This window comes from Equus przewalskii, chromosome 16 (genome assembly GCF_037783145.1).
Source record: "Equus przewalskii isolate Varuska chromosome 16, EquPr2, whole genome shotgun sequence".
NCBI classification, from domain to species: domain Eukaryota; kingdom Metazoa; phylum Chordata; class Mammalia; order Perissodactyla; family Equidae; genus Equus; species Equus przewalskii.
Genome location: NC_091846.1, coordinates 76,721,539 through 76,749,030, shown reverse-complemented (window position 1 = coordinate 76,749,030; position 27,492 = coordinate 76,721,539). Strand labels below are relative to the sequence as shown.

The window sequence follows — 27,492 nt, the reverse complement described above, 5'->3', positions numbered from 1 at the left end:
CAGCATTCACGGGAGACCTAATTTCTGAGAAATATCAGGTAATAGAAAAAATTATTACAAGGGCTTCTGCTAAAAATATGCTGACAAACCAAGTCTGACCAATCATCTCAGATGTACCCTTTGAATCCTGCCAAATTGTGCTCATTTTTGACTTATTGATAAGAAGCTAATTCTGCTTTAATGAAAGCAGCACAAAGAAATATATTTCCATAACATGTATTTATTTTTCAATAAATATTTACTGAGTGCCTACTATGTGTCAAGGGCTGTTCTAGAATAAAGATGTAAACAAGACATAAAAGAAAAAGAAAAGAAACAATGTTATTTCCGAATTAGGCACAGAGGTAACCATTCTTGTATCTGTAGGTATAAACTGTGTTTTGTTGAGAATAGAGTTGTACAGTAGTTTTTTAAAAAAATTGTGGATTCCTTAAGGTATTCTTTCTAGGGAGTGGGCTGCTGGAGCCTGAGGGAGGATGAGTGTGGAAGTCCCATCACAGAAGGATGAAATGATGGAGCCTAGAGCTGCCCAAGAGACACCTGTCTTCCGCCATTTCACGGTTCACTTACCACCGTGTTGGGGAGAAAGGCTGCACCTTGAGTAGAGCATCAGCTCTCCAGAAGGGCACTGGAGCTGGGAGCTCCTCAGTAAAGAGAAAGTGAAGCCAGGGCCCTGTTCTTCCTTTTCTGGTCACTCTTTGCCAGACTTTTAAAAAATAGTACTTTCAAATAGTTGGCTCTACTTTGTTCATAGTTTGCAAACAAGTATTAAAATTTACTGACCCATAAAAGTGTTTCAAGCTTTTCAGGCACAAAAGTAGTGAAAAAAAATGAGCCTTCCATCCTTCCTCTTTACTATGAGCATGTTTATTGGATGAAAACCTATAGGAAGGGCATGTGTTAATCAGAACAGGACTGGGCATGAAGATACCACCTGTAACGTGGCCGGATTGTTGGTTTCTCTAAGATCTTTGGTCTCCATTCTCCAGTCAGATCTCTTGTCCCTCTACCACCTCCTGAACTGATTGGTAGCTCTATTTGTAAAAGAAAAGACTCTGAAGTCAATTTTTTAATAGGTCACAGGGAATGGCTCAGATAATAAGCTGAGCTCAGCTCTGGTCCTTGTTCTTATGAAATTTTAAATAGTGATCCAGTTTTCTTCCTATCTTTTGCAGAGGGAGGATAATTTTGTGACATATAATATCAGGTGCAAAAAGCTGAGTATTGCCCCTGTGGCAAAAACACGAAGCATTTAGAATCACTGCGGACTGATAGAACTTTCTGTGGTGACAGGACATTCCTTGGCTGTGGCTTTTGGGCACCTGCAATATGACAAATGACTGAGGAACTGAATTTTAAATTTAAATTTTAATTATTTTAAATTTAAATAGGCACATGTGGCTAGTGGCTACTGTACTGGACAACACAGGTTGAGAATGTACTAGAACGGTGTAGTGTTGAGAGAAATGTCTGTGCTACGATCGATTCCACTATTGTTCTACTGGGCCACCTTCAGCTCCTGTCACAAAGTCATAAATGGGACCAGTGCCACTGCTGACGGCTGGTTTGTCACATATGGGTGTAGCCACCTTTGCCTTTATGGGTTAGGAATCTCCAGCACTGACAGCCTGAGAGAATAAGTCTCTCCACTGGCCCCTGACTCCTAATGCTACAAGACCAACCAGCCCAGCTGCTCTGTCCAACTAAGCAGGTTAACTTTCTTAATCTTAAAGATGCAATGTAGAGCACATTCCTGAGCACAGAAGTTCACCTCCAGCCCAGAGATGTGGGGCTGGGTGTAAAGTCACTGGGTCTTAGGAATCATCTATTGTAAGAAAGAATACATAATATAGATAGTAAAAAAGGAACTGAGACATCGACTCTGCCTTTTACAAACCTTCAAAATGTGAGCTCCCTGGGGTGGGACTCAGTGGGAGAGACACCCATAAGCACCTCAGAGTCACATGTGAGCTGACATTAGGTTCTAAGAACCCAAATTTTCCATAAAAATCTTGTAGTCGTGTGTTTTGAACAGTGAGCCTTGTGATCCCCCCCAGGAAGAAAGGAATCTAAGAGTTTTACCTCTGTAGTCTCTTGCTACCTCTTCATTATTCTTTGTTTCTGTTAGTTTCTTTTACATGTATTTTTATCTCCTATGGTTCTTGAGTAGCTTGTTTTTAATTGACGCTTTTTTGCTGCCCGTGTTATAGAGCACGATTTTATCCTCAATATTTGTCTCCTTTCACAATGTGTCACTAGTTGGCACTTGATTACCCCAAAATCTCAACTCCAGGGCAGTGAATCTTATTTTTTTTTTTTTGAGGACGATTAGCCCTGAGCTAATATCCGCTGCCAGTCCTCCTCTTTTTGCGGAGGAAGACTGGCCCTGAGCTAACATCCATGCCCATCTTCCTCTACTTTATATGTGGGACGCCTGCCACAGCATGGCTTGATAAGTGGTGTGTAGGTACATGCCTGGGATCCAAACCGGTGAACCCCAGGCCACTGAAGTGGAGCACACGAACTTAACCTCTGCGCCACTGGGCTGGTCCCCAGTAAATCTTTTAACGTGCATACCAATGGAAAGTGTTTTCAGACTTTATAGTCTGTTCTGAGGCCTAATTATCCAAATTTATAGAGCTTGTTCAAATTTGGATGGTGCTCCATCTTACAGGCACTGCAATTTTCAATCTTGTTTTGTATTGTTTTTTCCAATTTCTGATGCTATCTTGAGTCTTTATTTCACATGCTCCACATCTCATTAGTATTATCCTTTTAGATACTATTCTTCCTCTTCCCGTATGCCAAAATAATCCTTTTTATTTTAATCATACCTTTTTGAGATCCATACCACAAATCCAGTACAAAGTTCCAAAGGTAATAATGGTTGAAATGTGATTTATTCTCCTTTCTCAGGGAGTATATTTATGATCTGTTTAGAGTGTCAATCTCTTCGATTTGGTGTAGTACATTGGGAGGATGCCATATTTCTCTGGAGCCCCGTTCTAGTTTTACCTCTATGTTCACATCTGTTTCCACCTGAAGACTCCCTTTTAGACGATTTCCCTCACGTCATTTTTCACCTTTCATTGTTGTCCTTATTACCATGACACTGAAAACACACGCTGGGACTCTTCTCCCCCAAGTTATGAATTTCTCCTACAGCTCCATCTAAGTATTATTGTAATATGACTCATACATTACAACAGCAACATTGCTTTTTAGTAAAATTCTCCTAAAGATCTATTCTTTCTTAAAGCTACCGATAAAAAGCATTTTTGAAGCAAGCTAGGGTCTACTCATTGCTCCAGGCTTCTGGTCCATGGTCTTTGCACGTTTCCATGGTGTCGGCCATCTTTTCTCAAAGGTGACCTTATGGCTTTGCTGTGCATTTATATTTTTGGTTCATTTATTTACCAAAGGAATTGTGTTCCATCCTATGTTCAGATGATATTTTCTAGTAAAACCTATGTAGCCACTTCCTTTAGAATTTCAACCCCCCACCCTACACTACCATCTTCTACCATATTTATTTTTCTCTGCAGCAACGACCTTCTAAAATACTCCCCGTATTCACTTGTTTATTGGTTAATTAACATCTGTCTTCCCCCACTAGAATGGGAGATGCACGAGGAAAGATAGTTTTGTTTGTTTGGAAAAAACTTTCTCTATTTTTCATAATTCTAAAAATTAATAATTAAGCAATAATAGTCACATGAACTAATCTACGAGAGCTCTGATTGAGAATAAGCTGTGATTTACCCTTTTTGGCAGAAATATTTGTAGACCACCAACGCAGACACTTTTGTTATCTAGTCCCAAAAGTTTCATTAACTGAATTCTGTGGTGCCCTGATTCTCCTCTGCATGAATTGTTTCACTTACTGCATGATAAAGCAGCTTTAATTTTTAATTAGATTGTGATAAGAGGGAAGCCTGAAGAATTTTTTTAGCTTTTTAATTAGTGAAAATTTACATGGACTAGCGACTGACTTTCTGAATTGTTCAGGTTTGAGGATCTTCATTGAATGTTGAAGTTGGGATGGGAGTTAAGGAAATAATACGTAAGTAGCTTTTCCCTAAGAGGCTTAGAGATTTAAATAAATGTTATTTATGTTTAATGATTAAAGAGCTGCTGGAAAGCCAACAATTGGATTTATTTCTATTAAAAATATATTAGGACAATAATACTGCCATGGGGCCCTCAAAGACCGGAAGTCAGAGCATCAATAACCCAACAAGGTGGCTTCCTCCTTCTCTGCAGCTAACCTTCATTTGCGGATTCCCTGGCTGCAGCCCACAGGCAGGCGCTCACAGCCTCATAGGAGGCACTCAGCCGCGTGGTGGGGTCCCTCTTTGGCTTGGGCGGAGGCTGTTTCCGTGGTGACGGGAGGCCACCGCTGTCATCCAGGCTGAACACCGAGTGCAGAGAAGGAGACCGGCTGGATGGGCCAGCCAGGGACTGGACCAGGCCGTCCACCGCCATGGGGACTGGAACGGAGCTGCAGTGGAAATGCCTGGTTCCACCTTTGTCTTCAGCTCTTGGGGGGAACAAAACACAAACAGCACCCCACCAGAGAGGCCCAGATGCATTATTCAAGTGATTAACAATGAACCTGCTCAAGCAGGCATAATCACAGCTTTTTGGTAAACAGCCTTCCCGCAGTGGCTGGAGGATGTGTGCACAGCTCTCTGGTGCCTGGCACACCCAGAGAGCCGCCCATCCTTCCAGCTCCTGCTTTATAAATGAGCACATTGGAGAGTCATCATTATGATTTTTTAAAAATCTCACAGAAACGCCATACTTCTTAAGGAGTGCCACATTTTCTCTCAGGTATTCACTGAATGAATTTTTCACACTCTGATTATTAAGCAAATCAAGAAACCAGAATTTCAATCTGCATGATAATTTCTGGGAAATCCATCTTAATAGAGGGTTACTGATGCATCAAATGCTGGGAGTTCATCACCATTTCCCCTTGCAAAAGAGTATATACTCTAGTTAAAACTATCAAAGGTTTACATTTTGGCTCATTCTTTTTCCTTTGCCATTTAAATTCCATCAGCAATTATTTAATTATGTGCAGAATTATTATTTTTCTTCTGTTACTCCATCTGGTTACCCAATGCCAAGTGAACTGCTGGTATTCAATAAATAAACAAATACTTCACTTAATTTTATATCAGGCAAATGAATATATAATCAAATTGAGAAATTGGGGTGGCTGTTTAAGCTCCAGCAGAGAAAATAATAAATACTATTCTGGAAGTCATATAAAATTAATAGTTATCTGGTTTAAAAAATTCCTTCTGGCTTCACATGTCAATGTAATCCTGTACTAGCAAGATGCCAATGCATTCATTTCACAAGGAGTCTCCGAGCATTTGTTTTTATAATTATATCTTTGTGTGGCAGAGCACCAACAGGGCTGGGATCTACCGCAAGGCAGAGCCAGACACCCGTGTAGAAAATGAACTAGATGAAGATGAAAGCATGGCACTCAGTGGGTAATTTGTTTTCCCTGTAATGTTTAATTACAGTTTTCCGTACAAAGGGAATTTTTTCAGTGTTTAATCACTGAGATATTTGAAGCTAATTAGCGAGAGACACATCACCATTTCCACTTTAATAAAAAATCATTTGACATAGGCAGTCCAGGCGAAGGGAGTCATTTTCAGTAAGAAACAACTAGATATTACCAAGGTCCTATGGAAAAACAAACATCTTCCAGACCGCAAATTAGGATTGAAAGGAGCCATTCTTGCCCTCCTGGGGAAGGTGATGAATCCGAGGTGTTCTCGTCATTCAGGGAGAGGAAAGAGTGATAAAATGGAGAAGAACCAGATTGTCCGCACGTTTCTGTTTCAAACTCAGCATCCAAAGTGAACTTTAAAATAAGAAGCTTTTCCCAAAGCTTTCCTTATTGGCAAAGAAAATGTGACCGTTTACTAAGGGAAATATAATATATAAAGCCATTCATTGATTTCACTACTTTTATGTTTTCAGAGTGGCTTGTCCATTTTCTTTTTCAAATTTCCAGAAGTTTCTTTGAGTTAGCCTTATATACATGACACTTGTATAAATATGTCAAGAAGCTAGTTATATATTTTTGCTAAGACAGAAATATTAGATGCCTTAAAACTTTGTGCTCAAAATGGCAAGTCATGCAATCATTGTGGATGAAGCAATAATTATTTCATATAACTAAACTAACACAGGTGGCACCTATTTCATGAAAAGAAAGCACAGGAAAAGCATCCTTTAAGATTGCTAGGAAGTTTCAAGTAACAAACTACGCATGCATACATGCCTTTTCCTGTAACTACTGTCATATTTGACTGAACGTTACAGTAAAGGCTATCAGAATTTTCTTGACTCCATTAGATCAATTACAGAGGTAATTAAAACTGCATACTATCTGTCTTTACCTTTTGGTTCCTTCCTCTGGCTTGTTTCTGGCCTCCAACTTCTCTTTGTGGTAAATAGCATTCATTTCGTTCCTGAGCCGGTCATTTTCGCGGGCAATGTCCGAAGCATTTTGAATGACCAGGGCATCATAGGTCTTCAGCCCCATGTCCTCTGTAATCTGCAGAAAGCTGTTGATGGACGTGACCTCTTGCTGTCTGATGCTCCTTTTCTGAAGCAAGTGCTGGCGTGCTAGAAATCCTCTTATAACTTCCATAAAAGAACATGATCATAGGTCAGTGAAAGGAGCAAAAGGGAGAAACCCAGGCACATCCAAACAAAAGTCACAATACATATATGTCTGAGCAGCTATAAGATAAGACACATTAACCCAGGATAAGAATTTACTAAAACATTCTAGTTTTGTGTTAAAAAAAAAGTTATCTAAATTCGGTAATAATAACACTAGAGTCAAAAATCTTTAGCCTGAAGGAGATTGTGCAGGTAAGATTTGTAATGAAGCTTCCACACGTCTTTTGGTAATACAGCCTGGATATTGATAGACTGGAATAAAATCAATGGGAAAGAACTAGGTTAGCACCCCAGAAAATTCTGGGGTGTGGCTTCAACTGGACCATTTTGGGACACACAGATCAACTCTCATTCTGTTGGATTGTAACAGAAACATCTGAGGCTCCTAGAGTTATTCTTTGAAAACGTCATGGGCATATTGTTAATAAGACTGTGACTCAACTCTTAGAAAAATTAACACTGCATTTAAGACTTTGAAAAGAGATTGCATAGAAGTCTAGAACATCCTTCCTGCTCTCCTGGGAAGCAGGGCTAGAAAAATGTGTAAGAATCGGGGAAATGAGTGAGTGAATACACTTTGAAATTGCTAATATGTCAGTAACAAGTATGAGACTTGAAAATAAAAATAATGACCACCAGGGTTGGTCTGGTGGAATAGTGATTAAGTTCACATGCTCTGCTTCAGTGGCCCAGGGTTTGCAGGTTCAGACCTACACACTACTCATCAAGCCATGCTGTGGTAGGTGTCCCACATACAAAATAGAGGAAGATGGGCACAGATGTTAGCTCAGGGCAAATCTTCCTCACCCAAAAAAATATATATATATAGATAGATAGATAGATAGATAGATAGACGACCACCATTTAAGGCACTTCCATATGTTAGGCACTTTATTCTATCATTTAATGCCAAAATTCAGTGATAATTAATATACCATTATCTCCATTTTCTACCCCCAAAAAGAGCAGTTTAATGAGGCTAAGAAAATTCCTCCAGGTAAACACAAGCAATGAACAGTAGAGTCAGGATTCAAATCTCTGTGCTTATGAGGCCAGACTCATTCCCATAGCCTCTGACCATATAGATGCGATCTTAGCTCTCCAGAGAGCAGACTACCCAGAGGGAAATCATAGGGAGGCATATTTGTGATCAATGTGAGGAAGAACTTTATTTATTTATTTTTGTTGTGGTAACATTGGTTTATAACATTATATAGATTTCAGGCATACATCATTATATTTCAATTTCTGTGAGACTACATCACGTTCACCACCCAAGACTAATTGCCATCGTTCACTGTACACATGTGCCCCATCACCCCTTTCACCCTCCTCCCTCCCCCCTTCCCCTCTGGTAACCATCAATCTAATCTCTGTATCTATGTGCCTGTTTGTTGTTGTTGCTCTTGTTTTTATCTTCTACTTATGAGTGAAATCATACAGTATTTGACTTTCTCTGTCTGACTCATTTTGCCTAGCATAATACTCTCAAAATCTATCCATGTTGTCGCAAATGGCGAGGTTCCATCTTTTTTTATAGCTGAATAGTATTCCATTGTGTACATATATCACATCTTCTTTATCCATTCACCCAGCAATGAGCACTTAGGTTGCTTTTTCCAAGTCTCGGCATTGTGAATAATGCTGCAATGAACATAGGGGTGCATGTATCTTTACACATTTGTGTTTTCATATTCTTTGGAATAGATACCCAGAAGAGGAATAGCTGGATCATATGGTAGTTCTATTCTTAATTTTTTGAGGCATCTCCATACTGTTTTCCATAGTGGCTGCACCGGTTTACATTCCCACCAGCAGTGTACGAGGGTTCTGTTTTCTTCACATCCTCTCCAACACTTGTTATTTCTTGTCTTGTTAATTATAGCCATTCTGACGGGTGTGAGGTGATATCTCATTGTAGTTTTGATTTGCATTTCCATAATAATTAGTGATGTTGAACATCTTATCATGTGACTGTTGGCCATCTGTATATCTTCTTTGGAAAAGTGTTCCGATCTTTTGCCCATTTTTTAATTGGATAGTTTTTTTGTTGTTGTTGAAATGTATGAATTCTCTATATATTTTGGATGCTAACCCCTTATTAGATACATGGTTTGCAAATATCTTCTCCCAATTGTTAGGTTGTATTTTCAGTTTGTTGATGATTTCCTTTGCCGTGCAGAAGCTTTTTAGTGTGATGTAGTCGCATGTTTATTTTTTCTTTTGTTTCCCATGCCTGGTGAGACACGCTATTTGAAAAGATGCTGCTAAGACCGATGTTGAAGAGTGTACTGCCTATGTTTTCTTCCAGAAGTTTCATGGTTTCAGGTCTTACAATCAAGTCTTTATTTCATTTTGAGTTAATTTTTGTGTATGATATAGGATAACAATCTACCTTCATTCTTTTGCATGTGGCTCTCCAGTTTTCCTAACACCATTTATTGAACAGACTTTTGTTTCTCCATTGTATGTTGTTGGCTCCCTTGTTGAAAATTTGCTGTCCATAGATGTTTGGGTTTATTTCTGGTTATTAATTCAATCCTGTTCCATTGAACGGTGTGTCTGTTTTTGCGCCAGTACCATGCTGTTTTGATGACTAAAGCTTTGTAGGATATTTTGAAATCAGGGAGTGTGATACCTCCAGCTTTGTTCTTTTTTCTCAGGATTCCTCTGGCTATTTGGAGTCTTCTGTTGTTCCATATAAATTTTAAGATTCTTTGTTCTATTTCTCTGAAAAATGTTATTGGAACTTTGACAGGGATTGCATTGAATCTGTAGATTGCTTTATGAAGTATGGACATTTTAACTATGTTAATTCTTCCAGCCCAAGAGCACAGAATATCTTTCCATTTCTTTGTGTCTTCTTCAACTTCTTTCAATAGTGTTTTATAGTTTTTAGTGTACAAGTCTTTCACTTTTTGGTTAAATTTATTCCTAGGTGTTTTATTCTTTTTGTTGCGATTGTAAATGGGATCATTTTCTTAATTTCTCTTTCTGCTATTTTCTTGTTAGCATACAGAAATGCAACTGATTTTTGCATGTTGATTTTGTATCCTGTGACTTTACTGTATTCATTTATTATTTCTAATAGTTTTTTGGTGGGTTCTTTAGGGTTTTCTCTATATAAAATCACGTCATCTGCAAATAATGACAGTTTTCTTTCTTCCTTTCCAACTTGGATCCTTTTTATTTCTTTTAGGAAGAACTTTCTAACAATGAGCACAGGGTACTAAATGAATGAGGTCATCCCTTGAGAAAAGAAGTCAGCTCCCAGGCCCTGAGCATGTCCAGAGGGCAAAATGGCCCCTTTCCATAGATACTGTGCACAGGTGCAGGCGGAGGAATTCCCACATGGGCCTTTTCACTCTAAGATGGCATCCCTTCCACTTCTAAGTTTCTAAGATTAGAAGGAGTTCTTCACATTATAACAAGAGCCTTAATTTCAGGGAAAACCAAAGTGTGTAGCAAAGACACTTTATTCTTGTCTGTAAGGGAGAGTGGCATCCTATAAAACATTAAGTGCCTTAAAATAGTTCGAGGTTACAGAAGAATAAATGTGAGTTAGCTGTGATATTCACTTTGATGCCTTTCCTTGATGAGAAGGTAGAAAGCTGGACACAATTCTCCACAATTATGGCTTCAGAGGCAAATAATATGCAGATATCTAAAATGCTTAAGTTTTTTTTTTTTTTTTTTCAGAGAGCAATACTAACTGTTTGGTTACTCTGAATGCAGTTGTACTACGTTAACTATAACAGAGTCATGCTGAAGTAATCCTCAGGGGAAAAATTAAACAGTAAAAGGCACAACCACACTTCCAGGAGCATAAAACGTGGAATAAAAGGCAGACGTGTTAACCATGCGACTGGCACATGGAGAGCAAGAAGCAGAAGAGTCCAAATTGATCTGTTTGCTTGCTCTTCTTGTTTCATTAAAAAAAACTGAGACATTGACTTTTGGAAGGGTGAAGGTGAGGGTATATTCAAGATGTTTCATCTCTTGGAATAAAGGGAAGATTATGTGACTATGCCAGACTCTTGTGACCGCTTCCTGCAGCAGCACTACCCACTGGGTTCACAGGCACCCAGGAATCTATGGTCCCACCTCAGGGGGACTCCACTTTCTCACACCTCATACTGGCAGCCTTTTAAAATTCTTTAAAAATGTCACACCAATTGCTAAAAATTGGTATCCTTAATAAGAGACAACTAATAGAAATAAGTTTGCTTCAAATAAACATTGATACTTGTTGTCTTTCTGACGATCACAAAAGACCGCTTTTATCAAACCTACCGCATTCGGGTTTTAACAGACAGTTTTCATTCAGGACAAAATAAACATATAGAGTCAGAGGGAAACTGTGTTAGGATTAACTTGAAATTAAAATGATTACATTTAAGACCAAAAATTACAGCTTTTGTCCTCCAAATATTGAGAACTCTTAAAAAACTGGAAATGACTTCAGATTATACAAATTTTGAGTCAATTTCATAGTAGCAGAAAGTATTGGAGGAATTGTTCCAAGAGACATAAAAATAAAATCAATAATTAATGCGGTGCATTTGAGGGCCTGTAATTTAAAAAATGCTTTTATGTCCATTATTTCATCTATGCAATATGAAATTATGGTTTTTATCTCGATGCCATTTTTTTTAGACCAGTCTCAATTTTTATCTTTAGAGGTGAAGAGAGAGCCAGAGTTCTGCTCATTTCTTCTGTTTCAGGTCAGTAGGGCACAGCAACTTAATCTTTGTGAATAAATAGAAGAGAAATTTCTAATGAGCACCCCGATGGAAGACGGGGTGCATTTCTTCTGGTTATAGTTAAGGAGAATTTCTGTGAGAACTCGATACCCTGTTCTGTGTCCGTGTAACGTGATGTGAAATGGGACTCTCGGTTGGCTCCATCGCTCAGGTGCTAAGCACTGGTCTTGGGAATGAGACCCTCCCGTCCGAGTTTCAGCTGAGGCTGGGCGGGAGACTCCGCATTTCTAACCAGCTCTCAGGCGATGTCGATGCTGCAGGTGCTCAGATGACAAGGCCGTTTGTGGGGCTGACCATACAAATAGGAACTGCAAAGGCAGTGGTCCTAAACAGACCTGTGAGCCCAGCCTCTCCCTACACTGCTGGAGGACGAAGTTAAGGAGGTCAGACCATTGTAAGCCAGAGAGAAGCAAGAGTTGCTGAGAGGTGGCGCTGGGCTGCCTCTGCCATTTGAGGCTCCCCCACCACCTCTGACCTCCAGGCTGGTGAAGTGGCTTTGGGAGACTACGCAGAGAACTTGACATGTGTGACTCTGGAGTTTGGAGGACACAGTGGACGGTGAGGCTGGAGAAGGCCGATGCTGCACCAGCGGGGGCTGCCAGGTGCCAAAGGCAGGGTGGTTCTGCTGGGAGAAGCTGTACCTGTCAGGGTCTCAGAGTGTGTTTCTCAGGCACCAGACGTGGTTTTCAAGAAAGAGATGCCTGCTTGGAGTCATTTAAAGAGACTTCTTCTTAGAGAGCACTGAGGCCTAGCCAGGGAGTGTCCTTGGGGTGCCCAGGGTCTGACAGGGAATTATATGTGACCGTCCAAGGAAAGGTCTTGCTAGTTCTCAGGTAGGAGCCCAGGTGAGTACTGAAATGCTCCTGCATAAGCCAAGAGCCATTTGACATCCGTCCACCAGCTGGAGGGACCCAATGCCAGGTCTCACTGGTGCAGGTCAGACACAAGAGCTGCCCTGCACCCTCACGTCTCCTTGCTCCCTCCCTCATCAGCCCTGGGAGGTCTGGGGGCAGCTGAGTAGGTAGCGGTGAGGACCACGCTGCTCCCCACCTGTGGGCCCTGAGATGGCCAAAAGGGACATTTTAATTTGGAATGAAGTTCTGAATTTTGAGTATTTCTTGGACTGGACTTGCTGGATTCTGAATGAGACTATCTGAGGGATTAGCCTGTAGCAGGACTTTTTATCATCAGGAAATGATGGGACCCCTGGAGATTTCATGAGGGGCGTACCTGGACTAGTCCCACGGGGGCTCAAATGGACAGAGGCTAAAGCCAATTTTTGCATCCTATATCTCAAGGTGCACTTGTTTTTTAACAGTTTCAACTATACCAGAGAACAAAGCTCATTATAGTAGGTCCCATCAAAAGCTAGCATATAGATTAATTTCTCCTTCTTTTACCTTTCTTTAAACATTTTATCTACGATATGTATAATAGTTAAATTATTAAGCAAATTAAAAATCTATTAAATATATATGTTTTATGTGGGACATAGTCATGATTTTTGAAATGTATCCATTTTTGATAGTCATTTGTGTTTTTATAGGAAAAAAAATTCTAAATGGAATCTCTCCCTGCGTCAAAAAGAAATAGATGCTATCTGCTGTCAAGGATAATCCTCCAAATATTATCATCACTTCACAAAGGAAAAATAAAGGCCAGGATTTTTCCAAGGCATATGTAGAATTACACAAAATGTAGTTTGGCTAATTGGCTGTTCCAGTCCTCCAAATTCTAGCATACCAGGGGCCCTGACTGAACTGGCCCGGGAATCTGGCCCCACAGCGGCACCTACGCATCCCTCCCACTGAGGATTCAAAGGTGCTCTCTGCTTGTCCTGTGCTCTTTGACAGGATCAACAAGCACGAATATTTGCAAGGTGGGGGATGCATAAATTGTAAGATAGGAATATCCCCTCTTCCAAATTGTGATTTAGGTGCAAGTTTGATGTAAATTTCAGATAGAATGACAACCCAATAATGCGGGAGCAGTGTCTGCACATGCTGATATAGAAACAGGTCAAGAGCAAGCTGAGCCACAGAGCTTCCTAAGCTCCTGGAGCTGGTTACCCGGATGCGATGTCATGGGATGGGTGGAGCAGGCCACGATAATGCAGAGCGCTCTGACACTAAACGTGGGGGTGTGCTAAATGATTGTGTATTCACAACTCAGAAATGTTGGTGTGTAATGGTTACCTTTTTGGCAGGTGATAATTTTTCTCTGCAGCTGTAGGCACAAATCATTGAGCTGGCCGGCATGCCAGTATTTTAGAAACACTTTTCGGACACCCATCTAAAAGGCAAACAGCAGGGAAACATTTAACAGCATGAAGATGCCAAAATGATGATGAGAAAATCATCAGGCAAGGGATACTTCCAGAAGAGAATTAGAAGGACTAAAGCTAACAAAATTAATTCCAGTATATCTTCGTATTTTTTTAAACACTGTTACATGTAATCAATATCCAAAAGGTTTTGTTCTAATAAGTATGGTCACAAAAGTTTGCAAGTGCCTACACACTACCGCTATGGAGGTTGCACTGTGCAGTGCAGAAGAGAAACATGGGCCTTGACTCTTTATGGGAAGATAAAACCACACCATCAAAGACCTCTGTATTCCAGAGCTGGACCCTCATCTTTCCTTGGCCATCCTTTTATTTCCTCAAGTCAAAGCAGGGAGGTTGAGTCTATGAAAAGGAAAACAAACAAGAAGACCAACGATAACCATAAAGCTGACCCACAAAATTGTTTCAATTTTTTTTCCACTGCACCGTATATTATTATAAATTGAATGTTTATACAACTGCAATTATGGAACTGCAGCACAAAAGAAAGATGTCTGCACAAAGTCATCCATGAGAAATAATCTTCCAGAGGCTTGCAAAAACAGTGCTGTACAATGAACACTAGTCTCTAGAATTCTTAAAAAGAAACTTCAGCAGGTTACCAAATCAGTTTCTATGAAAAGCTCTACTGGTAGGCATCTAGTCCACACGTGCTGCTACTGATGGAGAGAGCTGTCAAAGAAAATGCTTAAGAACAGATAATAATAAGCCATATCCATGCATTTTTAAAATAATTTTCTTGTGTGTCGTGCTTATTTTCTAAGTGGACACAGAACTGTGGTAGGTATGAGGAATGCCCTCCACAATATTAGTGCTCACAGTCTCTTAGGAGAAGCAGACATAAATAATTACAGAAGAGCCTGGTAGATACTAACATGAAGCGCTGGGGAAGCTCTGAGGTGATATTCTGTTAGAAAAGAAAAAATACTGCTTAGGCAAACCTTGTGATACGTTCATAATCATATTCTTAGCACTTGAGACAAACACCATTAAAATGAGAGGAAAACTAACACGTGCGCCCCCAAGCATGAGCTGGGGACATTAAAACGTGATAACACCCCACAGCCTATGTCATACATCACAATGACACCCGACGCTTGCGCGTATATACACCCCATTAGGTACTGGAAAGGTTTATAGGTCAGACTTGTCTTGTCTTCAGAGTGCTTGGCCAGAGGTGGTTTATGAACCTTTTCACATGGAAAGTGAGTTTATTCCAAACATATTTGTCACTTCCCATCTTTCTATCCAACTCTCCCCTTAGCCACGACCTGTTGTATTAAAGAAACACATAGTTTTGTAAGAGAGTGGGACCCGAGTCTTGCATTATAGCAGGTGGGATGGTTAGTCAGACCAACGGGAAAAGCTCTCAACTCCTGTCCTGTTTCAGAGACCACTGACTGACTAGATGCTCTTCTTCATCTAGTCTTCTTTTAGTTATTTGAAATTTGAGACAGTCCCTGGGTGGGTGGCTATAGAGAGTTGTTACCTTTTTTCTCATTGTATTGCCATTCTCTGTCCCTAGTTATTTTCCATAATTCATAGTCTTTTTTTTCCCCTTCCCAACTGCTGACTTATTTTGGCAGTCAACAGGAAGAACAGTTGGTACTGTCTGTGAGCACTGCAGAACAAATCTGTGAGACAGGCATCGGGAAGGAGAGAGCATGTCATCTTTCTGTTCATCACTGACTGGGGTATGGAACTCATTGTGGGAAACTAAATCCCAAAGGCAAAATTCATGCAAATCTGGGTTCCCAAATGAAACTCCAAAAGAGTGATAGCCAGCAAGAACTACACAGTGGGTGGAATCAGTAATGATCATTGGGGGAACTAATGTATAGAAGGAGCATGACAAGGAGAAAAGACCGATGGATAGAAATAGGAGAGCTGGATTCTAGACCCACTCCCTTAATTAAACGGAGACCTTGGGCATGAAGGGAGTTTGGTGGGATGACCTCTTCCAGTGACATTTCTAACAGCCATTCAAAACCCAAAGTGGATTTATCTTGAGAATTGTGATAGATTTGGGGGTTTCAAAGGATTTCCCTCTCTTTAAGTAGCTCATAGTTTACTGGGGAAGATGAACAGTGAGAAAACCCAGCAAGAATACTTGCTCAGTGCGACGACAGAGTTATGCCCAAGGACCATCAGAGAGGAGGAGGTAGCCAAGGTGGGATCAGGTAGAACTCAATGAGAAGCATGTTATCTAAGCCATTTAAATTTGCAGGATGAGCAGGAATTTTCCAGGGTATCTAGGGATGGTGGGAGAAGATGAACATGGGGCAGAGAATCTAGGAGGTGAAAGGCAAGAGCAGACAATGACAAACCAGCTTGGGGCACAGCTGTGGGAGGAGTGATGAGGGAGAAGCCTGCACACATAACTGGTGGCCACGTTGTGAAGAGCATTCCGGGAAACATGTCGATATTTCCCCATGAACAATGTGGACACACTGGGAGATTTAAAGAGGATCTGACCTAAATTTTATAAAGGCAATTTATGAAATTGTATTTAAAATTTACAAAGTTCCTTCTTAAAACTGTCTGGAGAATGGATTGTTGGCCTTGGCCTGGGAGTAGTTGGCGACGCAGGATGATATAATGCAGCTGAACACTCTACAACTGTTGCTTGCCTTTGGCCAACTCTTATTTACCTTTTACGATTGAAATCAAACCCCACCTCTATATTAGATTTTTGATGCCCATGTCTCCACTTCCAGTAGGGCTTTGATGACTTCCATTTGTATTCCTAAAGCATCCTATGAATGGTTCTTTATTTCTCTTGTATTGCATTGTATAATTGCCATTATACATATATATTAAACTATATTAATGTTAAAATATATAACATACACACACATACACCTCCTGAAGAACATGAAAATACATTATTGAACTTGACAAGTGGCAGGGACGTGGGAGAGTTGATTCAGATTGGAGACAGAAGGTGAGGAATTGGTAAGTCCTGGTATAAGATGAGTCAGAGAGACAGATAATAAGGTCTTCATGGATGAAAATAAGGTATGATGGACAATGAAAACATAAAACCCTGAAGATATTCAGCAAGCTGCTAACAAGTCATGGAAGTCCATAGCTTATAGAATAAATGATGGAAGGAATAAAAGTAAAAAGAAAAGTAGAAGGAAATTGGTCCACAAATGATGTAGACATAAGACTTAGGTTGGGGAGCAATGATTTAGCTGAACTCTCTCCTCCACTGAGACAAAGAGAGTGAGAAAATGTAAAACCTCATAATAGAGTATTTTCAGGAAACAGCCAGTTTTCAGTTCATATATGGAGGCTAAATTAGAAGGGTTGTAAATATGGAAGAAGTGGATTTTTTTCATGATATATTAGAGATTGCATAGGAGCCGATGGCAGGTAGTTAAGAAGTGGTCTGAGTGTTTCACATGACAGATCTGCATGTCAGGCCAGAGTTGGAGGTAGAAAAAAGGAGTTCTGCTGGAAGACGTGGATTGGGATAATACAAGGGAGGTGCAGGGTGGGAGCACGAGACACAGGGCACGTGCGAGGGAAGGGGGAATGCAGGCGGACGCATGTCATGGTGGGAGCCAAAAGCTAGGCCAGCTCCCAAAGCTCCTGGTGAGTTCTTGGTGTAGTTAGGCCCAGGGAAATTCTCCCTGCAGAGGTAAAACCACGGGCTTTGTCAGCGAGGAGGGCTTCCAGGCGTCCGATTCATCGGAAGCAGGAGAGGATGGAAGTCTGAATCCACATTACAAGTATTGTGCTAAGACACAGCTAAAGACTTTGTGGAAATCACTCGGTATTATGCTACCATCACATTCAGATGATTCAAAATTTTTTTTCAGAGGCCGGCCTGGTGGTGCAGTGGTTGGGTTCGCATACTCCGCTTTGGCAGATCTCAGGTGTGAACTAACACACCACTCATCAAGCCATGTTGTGGCAGCGTCCCAAATGCAAAATAGAGGAAGATTACCACAGATGTTAGCTCAGTGACAATCTTCCTCAAGCAAAAAGAGGAAGATTGGCAACAGATGTTATTCCGGGGCACTCTTCCTCACCGAAAAATAAAATAAAATAAAAACTTCTTTTCATTCAGCTATTTGGGTCTACTTTACACTTATCCAATGGACTGATTTATTTATTACCATATAATTTATTTGTGGATTAGCAATATTTGGAGATGCTCATCGGAAATTTGAATGTTTGACTATGCAGGTCTTTTAGCCATGTCCTGTTTGTAGTAAGTGTTTCTTCTCTCTTTAAAGAATGAAATTAGCCTTTTAGTAGTATTTGGAATTTCTTCCTCAGAAAATATTCTGGATAATGCATTTTAGTCCTTTAGTCCTCTCCTATCACTAACACTAAGGATCAGTGAGACATAAATCTAGGAATCTTTCTTTTCCAGACAAGATCAGATGAATTCTAACTTTTCAGGGATTTCCATTGTTTTTTAATGATGTTTACTAGGAGAAAAGTATAGGCCGTTTAAACTTTTTCTATGGAATGAATTCACGTGAAGTTACTCTGTAATCAACGCCTTAGTGTGCTATATCAAATCCAACAAATTCTTACTCATCCAGATGAGACCAAATGTTCAGATCACCTACAATCTTGATTTTAGTTGCATTCTCTTATAAAAAGGTGTTGCTCACAACTAGAGCAAAGGAGAGATGGAACGTTCTCCTCCTGAGCCCTCTGCCTGTGCGCTCCCTAAGCGCAGAGTGTTCTGATCCGAGATTAAAATGTTAATGTCATTCTGACTCCTGTAAAAGTAAACCATCTGTGAATTATAGTCATCGCTATTTTTATTAGAAAACCAGTAGGGTTTTCTTTTTTTTTTGAAGTGACAGATTTTAAAAGATTAAACAAAATTGTCATTGATGACTTCGAAAGCTTCAATTACTGCTACAGTTTTCAGGGGTTTTTTAGAGGTGCAGGCTGTGGCAGCACAGACAACTGCTGGAATGGCGGTTGGAGCGTGGATGGCCTGAGGCTGTACTAGAGGGAAATGGCACGGGCACCTGTAAAGCTGCTCTCCTTGTTCTCCTCTTCCTCCGCCTCACTGATTGCCGCTTCCAGTCAAAGACAAAGAGGAGGGTGGCCAAGCTTGCATGTAGCGGTTGTCCCCTCTCGTGGAGGGGTAGAGGGACCTACACTCCTGGCTTCCACGGCAACCCTGGGATCCTGCAGGAGTTACACATTACTGGCCTCACCTTTTTAGGGACATCCCCCATTCAACCACCTGTCACTGTCTGGGAGACCTGGGGCAAAACTCTCTTCAGAGTGATCTTTCTAAACATCAATCTCATTATGTTACTTTCATGCTTAAAATTATTTAATAGCAGGTCATGATTTTCAGGATAATGTTCAAATTCTCCTAAAATATTTACTAGACTTTCTATCGTATGGTTCTTTTTCAATGCATTCGGTTTTATCTATTCTCAACCCATATCATATTGCTTGCTGTTACAAAATAGGAACTTGTTTTTCTCCTCTGGCTTAACATATACTATTTCATTTTTCTTCAATACCTTTCTCTGAATCATCTACTGGATAAGCTCCTATTGAACCTTTAAAACACAGATGGCTTGGTGAACTCTCAGTTCAGCATTTACTTTACAATAATGAACTCATTATAATAGCATATCTATGTCACTAATGTACCTTATTTGTATCTCTATAATACCACTGATTTCTTGGTTGTGTCATTATTTGCATACCTGTCTGAATATCCAACTTGACAGTGAGATTTTTGTCGGCTGGGATAATTTTGGAAATATATAAAGGTCATAAGTTACATGTATTAAGGTGAAGGAAATGAAAGTAAATGAAATGATAAAATGGAAAAGGCAGAATTTCAAAGAAAGGGATTTTAATGGACACTAGCTATAACATGAACTCAGATATTTAAAAAATAATTTAATTAAATCTTAAAAAAATAAAATCTGTTTAAACCATTTGAATTCATTCATTTTATAAAAATGCATCTAATGCAGTTCAAGAAAATAGGTCTTAAGTTTCATATTTCTGGCGCCACCACATTTCTGGTCTAAGATAATTGCAAACCAACACCTAGAACTTACCTCTTCCTCTATTTCTTCACCTGCCCTTTGATACACATTGCCTCCAGTTTATTAATCTCCCAGAAACCTTCAATGATTCCATGTTGCCCATAAGCTGAAATGCATACTTTGGGGTTTAGCATTCAAAACTCTCCATAATACAATCTTTATTGATCTCTGAAGAGCTAACACTTTTTACTCCACTAAAAGGGATGCTATTTACTGTTATTTTAACTTCCCACACACTCCCTGAGAGCAGAAAACCAATGTGAAACTTCTGCAGATACCATCAAGGGCCTAGAGCATTCTACGCACAGAGTTCTTATTGACGGATGTCAGTGTTAGTGCTAGCTACTATCCCTTTATATCCATGGCTAAAATCATTGGAATGTTTTGTTAATAATTACCATAGATTATTTTAATCAGAAATAGTTTATTGTAAATGTGTATCTTTTGCTGCAAAAATTATTATTACTGATGAGAAATTAATCTTTAAAAATTTTAATCTCCCTTGCTCTAAAAATCATTAGCATTATTCTAGTAAGTACTTCTCATTTAAAGACAAGATATATAATAGCCAGATGCATTGCAAGTAGTCATCTTCCTTCACTAATATTAGCATTCTGAAAAAATGCCTTGGTATCTCTTAAAGTGTCCTACTCATGTAAATCTGTTCCCAGGTTTTCAAATCGCTTCATTGATGATGACATGAACAATACACTCTTTTATGTGTTTTGATGTCTGCATTGCTCTCCCATCAGACTTGTTTTCCTTCCTGCTGCTCTGAGAGTGTCACTGTACTCCTTTAAAACACTGTTCTTTCTACTTTTACCATGCAAAGCACTTTCTGTAGTTGAATATGCTTTCTGTACTCTGAATATGCTTGAGCACATTCCTGACCTACCAGGTAATGTCTTCCAAAAAGAAACAGCTCCCCAAACTCCAACACTTCCACACAGGCTCTGTATACAGTCCTTCACTCATTCTTGCTTCTATTTCATTTTCACATAGCTCCCAGGTACATTGTATCTTATATCATTCCTGATTTTCCTTATCTCACATTTATTCATCCATCTATCCTACCATGTGTCTGTCTTATCCATCTATTTACTCATCAGTCATTCATCCATTCATCTACCCACCCACCTACCCATCTGTCCATCCATCCATACATCCATCTATCCACCCATCCACCCATCCATCCATCCATTCATAAAGCAAACATTTGCCAAAGGCCTTCCTAATTCTAGGCACTGTGCCAGGCTCTAGGACCACAAGGATGAATATACTGTGGTCTATCCTTTCAAGAAGCTTGGTAGAACAAACATTTAACTACAATTCATCTTCTCCAGGCTGAATTCACATATTTTCCCCATTTGCTTTTTTGATTTAAGTTTCTAAGGATGATCATTATTTTGCATGTGTATATTTTACTATTAATATTTTAATATTTTATATTTTCATGGTAGTTTTAAAAAACTACTAAATAGAAATATTCTAATGTTCAGCCTGGCTCTGAATGTACTTTTAGACATCTTTAAATGGTACATTTATACTAAAATACAAGTTCTCTTCGTTATAAATAGACTATTCTTGAAGTTTAACTTCAACACAGAAAAGATAATTACAGCCACACACATCTAATAGAGTACTGTATCTTCTGGTATTTGAAGAAGGTGGTTTGGCTCAAATTACATATAATTGCAGGTTAAGAAAAATTAATTACTCTCACCTAGAACGGTATGACCCGTACAGCAAGCAGTGAGGAATAAAAACTACTATTTTGAGCTTACTAGTGAATTACTCACTGTGTGATCCCACATGTTATTTCATTATGGAAATCGTATCGATATACTAAAGAAGCAAATCTCTTCCTCTCAAAGTGACACATTGTGAAAAGCAAACCAAAGCTAAACCCAAACAAGGCTGATTGGCCTCAAAATCATAGAGGAAAGTGCATTGCATAAGTTAATGTATTCATTTAAGGAGTACCTTTAGTCTTTCTTCTTTATAAAATAGCCTCAATGATGTCAATACTAATTACCTGCCCCATGGAATGTGTATGTTATAAATGATTAACAGCAACATAAACACTATCACAGCTCAGTGTACCCACTGGGGCGTGTACAGACACACAGGCAGACGGCCCTTCCATCACCAGCATCTGCCAACTTACTGCCAGTGATGTATTTTGATGTTTGCTCTACTTCTAAAAACAGGAGTACTCATGGCACCTCATCCTGGGTATCTGATCTTATATTGTTCATGATATTAAAAATACTTACATAGCTTTCCTAATTTTCCAAATATCTGTTCTGTGGTGTGTTCACGTTTGCTTGGAGACTGACTGACACTTATTTTTGTGAACAATCTTCTGCTTTCGACTTCTGAAGGTCTTCTCCATCTTTTAGAGCTCCCCACATATTTTGCGCAGCAAATTCACACTTGTTAATAAGGGCTTCAGCATATTCCTGACCTAAACTAACATGTTGCTTTTAAAGGGGATTCCACTCTTCAAGTCAATACAACCTACTGGGCCCATTGACTGAAGGCCGCCACGAGGTTCTCTCCTGTCCCTTCACTGGTTAGCTACCCTCTTTGTTGGGTCTCCCAGGGCTCTGTCTTGCGTGAGCTACTACATCAGTTTGCTAACTGGTTTCCCAACTGTATCCTTGCTCTTCAACAATACATTTTGTCATGTTTAAAGCATAAATCAGATCATGTTCCACCTCCTCTAGAGAGTATCGACAGCTTCACATTGAACTTAAAATAGAATATTGAGCTTTGACTTACACAACATCCCACTGGCTCTGGCCCCCGCTTGCCTCTGAGTACCCATTCCCAGTGTGGTGATTCTGCCCCCAGAGGGAGAAACTGGTTCCTGATCTGCAAAAACACCCTTAGCTATTTCAAGGTTTGTGGCATGTACTAGGTGCTTAATTAAGGCTTGGTGATGACTAAATAAATCAGGAATTGGGGAAAATTAGATTGATATATAAGAAATGGAAATGGGTTAGGCATAGGCATAACCACCATTTTTTCAGACGTTTTTAAGAGACACATATTGTCAAGGAGGATTGATCATTGAAGGGCCACAACCATTGTAATAGCTAAGATACCTTTTGCCCCCAAGAACTAAATTCCTTAGTGATTCTCTCATTAATTTTTCTCCTTAGTGGAGCAATAATGAAATGATAAAGGTTAAGAAACACTGCGCTACAGCATCTCATCTCCCCTTCTCACCCAGTTCTCGGGGCTCCAGCCATCCTGCTCCCATCCGTTCCCAGAGGCTGCCATCCTCTCAGGGTCTTGGCACACACTTCTCCCCTAGACCCCAGCTCCCTGCCCCATCACGTGACTGGCTCCTTCTCGTCCTTCAGATCTCAGCCTATACGTTTGTCTTGGAGATGCTCTTCATGACCACCGCCTTATCTAAGCTAGTGTCCCTCCCAGGGTGGATCCCACCCTGTACTTATTAGTTGACTGTTGCTTCCTCCCCCTAGACTGTAAGCCCTGTGGAAGAGGGATGTATCATTCATTCCTAATAGCGCATCACAATTGCCTTGTGTAACTTCGTGGACATAAAGGTGCTCAATAAATGCTTGTTGACTCGATCAATCAATCCACCTGGAGTTACAGGACATTAGGCTGATTTCTAAGACATGAAAGTCAGATTAAGAACAGGCAGAACCAGTTTTCACTGAGCAATTGTTAAGTGCCAGACGTTATACTAAGCCTTCTGCATAATGACACTGAGAGGAAAAATACAAAATTACTTTAAAGGAGAAACTGTCACACATGTGAGCAAGGCTTGACTGTGGATACTTTCATTTCGAAAGAGAAAATGTGACAATAAGTAGAAGATTTGTTCATTCATTCATCCAACAAATACTGGTTGAGTGTCTACTCTGTGCCAGACCCTGTAGGGATATAATAGTGAAACACACACACACACACACACGTGTGTGAAAACATATAAGAAAAAAAGGGAGATAATATTTGTCCTCAGTGAAGTTCAGAGTGAAAAGGGAATGAGACACATTGACCAAGAATCAAACATCTGTAATGTTATTTTTAAAAATTGGGTGAATACACACCAGACATTTGGAGTAGTTCTCTCTAGGGGTTCAATTATGGATGATCTCCATTTTCTTCTTTAATTTTCTCTATTTTTCAGGTTTCTTATCAAGAATGAATACTACTTTTATAACAAAAATGTGTTCATATACATGTGTATGTGTATGTAAGTGATTAGTACAAGAGAGAAAAGGAAATGAATATATGTGCACATATATAGTAATTCCCAGTTATAATGCACATAGTACCAAGAGATACTCTTAGATCCTTAATTTTTATTTTTTTCAACATTAATAATTCCAGAGAAAAAGAAAGAATATAAGAGAAAGAAGAATGTTATAGGCTATTTTCTAGGTTGTACTTACTGTTGATTTATGAAGTGCTCCTTGAGTAATAAAACAAAGGTTATAAACCATTCATTTATTGTACTAATAAGAACCCACGGCCCTCATACAATTGTCTTGTCTTAGAAGATGTAAAAAAAAGTGGAGGGTGCTTAAAACTTTAACAGTTTCTCGCTCTTACTTTTATTATCTTTTCTCTTCTGTACTATTTTAGATTAATGAAATAATAAATCCTTCATCCAGCTGATTTTATTGAATGTTATGGTAAAAATGTTAATCTTGCAATTCTCAGCACCGTAAGAGTGAATCCTTCGAAGACCACATATTTTACAAAGACACTCAACAAAATCTAGGCCATTCTTTGAAAATTGTTAGAAGATGATGATGAAGAAAATAATTATTATAAATTTTTTTGTTGGTAATAAACACAAATAGGAGAAGTATATTACATTAAAATTTGGGGTTTGTCTTTTGTGAGTCTCACACACTCACACACACACGCACACACACACACACACACAGGAGAGTAAGTATCATATCATGTAGATAGTTGAGATGAAGTTGAAGTTCTAATTTCATTTCTTGCTTCCTGTCTGTATAATCTTGAATAAATCACCCAAATCTTCCTATGTTTGACTCCTCATCCTTAAAATGTTAGAGGGGATATAAAATCTCTCTAAGGTTATAATTTGAATTTCTCCCTTCTCCTATTTCCAGTAACAGGTATCATGAGCCCCCGCTTCAACAGGTCCTCACAGGATGCCCTTCTTTGCCTGTGCACAAAGTTCCTCTCACCCCACAGTTCTAGAAGCCTGTTTGAAACGACAGTGCACCTGTCACTGTGGAAGCTTCCTAACTGGAGGCCAGCCGCTCCCCAGCGCTGACTCTCCTGGGCTCTCAGAGTCTGTGTTCCGACGCGGCACCCCTGGCATCGCAGGAACTGACTCCGACAGATTTGTTTCTCCATTCGTCATCCCTCCAGATGGCTTTAAAATGAATATAGCATTCAAATAACTACACAGAAGAAATCATCCTATAACCAGTTGATTCATATAAAATGTGTGAAAATCAGATTATACCATTTATTTTTCCACTTAGAATTAGTTTCAAAAGTTTTCACTTTACATAAATGACATAACATGGCAAAGCACGCCTGTTCCACACGGGCCTCAGTGCCTGCCAGCCACTTCTGTGGCTTTGGGAATTTGGGGCAGAAAGTGATTGATTAAATGCTCATTGTTCAGGGCCTGCCCTGTGGCTGAGTGGTTAAGTTCGCGTGCTCCGCTGCGGCGGCCCAGGGTCTCACTGGTTCAGATCCTGGGTGCAGACATGGCACTGCTCGTCAGGCCACCTTGAGGTGGCATCCCACATACCAAAGCTGGAAGGACCCACAATTAAGATATACAACTATGCATTGGCGGGGGTTAAGGGAGAAAAAGCAGAAAAAAAAAGGAAGATTGGCAACAGCTGTTAGCTCAGGTGCCAATCTTTAAAAAAAAAAATGCTCATTGTTCTGGAGGGATTATTTTCAAAGCTACTTTAAAGTAGGACTCAACTAAAAATGCATATATTTAGATGAATAAAATACCTGAATAATTAAAAAACAAATATCAGAAGGTCAATAACTAGTGGCTTAATTAACTTATTTCCAAACTATAAATTAATTCAAGCTATGGGGATTTTTTTCCATAAACGAAGTAATTCACAGACTCTTCGTTTCATAAAGAAAAATATATCTAGTGAGACAGAAAACAGCACTGGGAGTTAGTCACGTACAGTCTCCTCAAATCACTTCAAGAACCTTCCATTCCTCTTTGAACAACTTACTTAAATTCTGCCTTGAAGTAAGGACAAAGCCCTGACTAGTCCACCATCTTCTTAAAATATCTCATTTCATAAACATAAACAAGAAGCCACCGCCAAGTAGGACTCCTTTCCTGACACCAATCATCGCGATTTTTCTTCACTTTTCTTCAACCCCAAATTACCTTTTGTTAAAGCAGTGATGTTGAGTATGTTAAGGGACTAGCAACATGAGTGAGTTTGCCAGAACTTGTGGTTACCAGTTCAAATCATGTGAAAGAAGTCTGCAGATTCCTTCAAGAAGTAAAGGCTAGTGGTATAAAATGCACAATAGGTTAATTATTATTTGAAAGAAAAATGTTTTTAAGAAAAACAGCTAGTGTGACTTACAGTTTTTTCACAAATGCTTAAAATAATTAATTTGACCCTATGTAATATTCTACTTAAATTGTATTTATGTAGCAGTTACAAATTCCAAAAATCATTTTTAATTACAGAAGTAATGCATGAATATCTATACCTTCTAAACATAGATATAAGCTAAAATTCCATTTGACTATCATCTCAAAACAATTAACTAGATGCTACCACTGTTAGGTTTTTGTTGTGACTTAGTCCAGATTTTAAAGATTCTTAAATGTCTATGTACCCATATAAAATATATAGTACGGCTTGGTAGTTTCCTACTGACAAAGACTCTTTTATTGGCCCAGCATACATGCACGGAGTGTCCACTGTGCATCTTTCTCTGTCCTCAATGCAAATCCCTTCTGATGGAGCTTACATGCTAGTGGGAGAGAGAATCAACAACTCTGTAGAAGATGTGCAGTCTAAGGAATAAGAATGAACCAGCGAGGAGGAGCAAATTGTGGGGGGCAGGGGGAGGGTGGAAATGGAAAATAAGGTGCAAAAGCGTACTAAGCAAAAGCATGCTCATCCCCGTTCCCCTCCTTCGCTTGGCAAAAGATGTGTCCTTCAGTCAAGTGAGTGCAACCTAACGTCCACCGAAGATACTTTGAGCTAGTCTCCAGGAGCAAGCTTTAGTCTCACGATTTCAGACTATTTATTCTCTGAGCAGGAGGGTGTTGGTTAATTATGTCTTCAACTCTCCTCGCTGTTGTATGTGTGCACTCACTGCAAGGAACTGATGTCTTTTTATTTGAATGTGTTTTAAAGCGGTAGGTAGAATAACAAAAGAATATGAAAATCATGGGCAGAATGGACTGACTTTATGTATTCAGAGAGAGGAGCCATCCATCATCACAAAGGAAATACCAGTGTGAGCAATATGATAATAAATACCAATATGAGCAAAGCCTGGCATACTGCAAACTGGGTGCATTTACCAAAATAGCTTAGTAAGACTGTTCTCAAACTGCCTTTGCTCAAGTAGTGAATGT

At 39.6% G+C, this 27,492-nt stretch overlaps 1 protein-coding gene across 4 annotated transcripts in view; it reads right to left on the bottom strand.

The window, feature by feature from the left end:
* MYO16 (myosin XVI) overlaps window positions 1-27,492 on the bottom strand; it is a 597,681-nt gene that overhangs the window by 75,920 nt on the left and 494,269 nt on the right. For all 4 annotated transcript variants that reach the window (XM_070579270.1, XM_070579268.1, XM_070579272.1 and 1 more), the window contains exons 29-31: window positions 13,676-13,772; window positions 6,429-6,675; window positions 4,269-4,540 (exon numbers count right to left, since the gene is read on the bottom strand). In XM_070579270.1, the coding sequence (XP_070435371.1) occupies window positions 4,269-4,540; window positions 6,429-6,675; window positions 13,676-13,772 (616 nt within the window). The remainder of the gene's footprint in view (window positions 1-4,268; window positions 4,541-6,428; window positions 6,676-13,675; window positions 13,773-27,492) is intronic.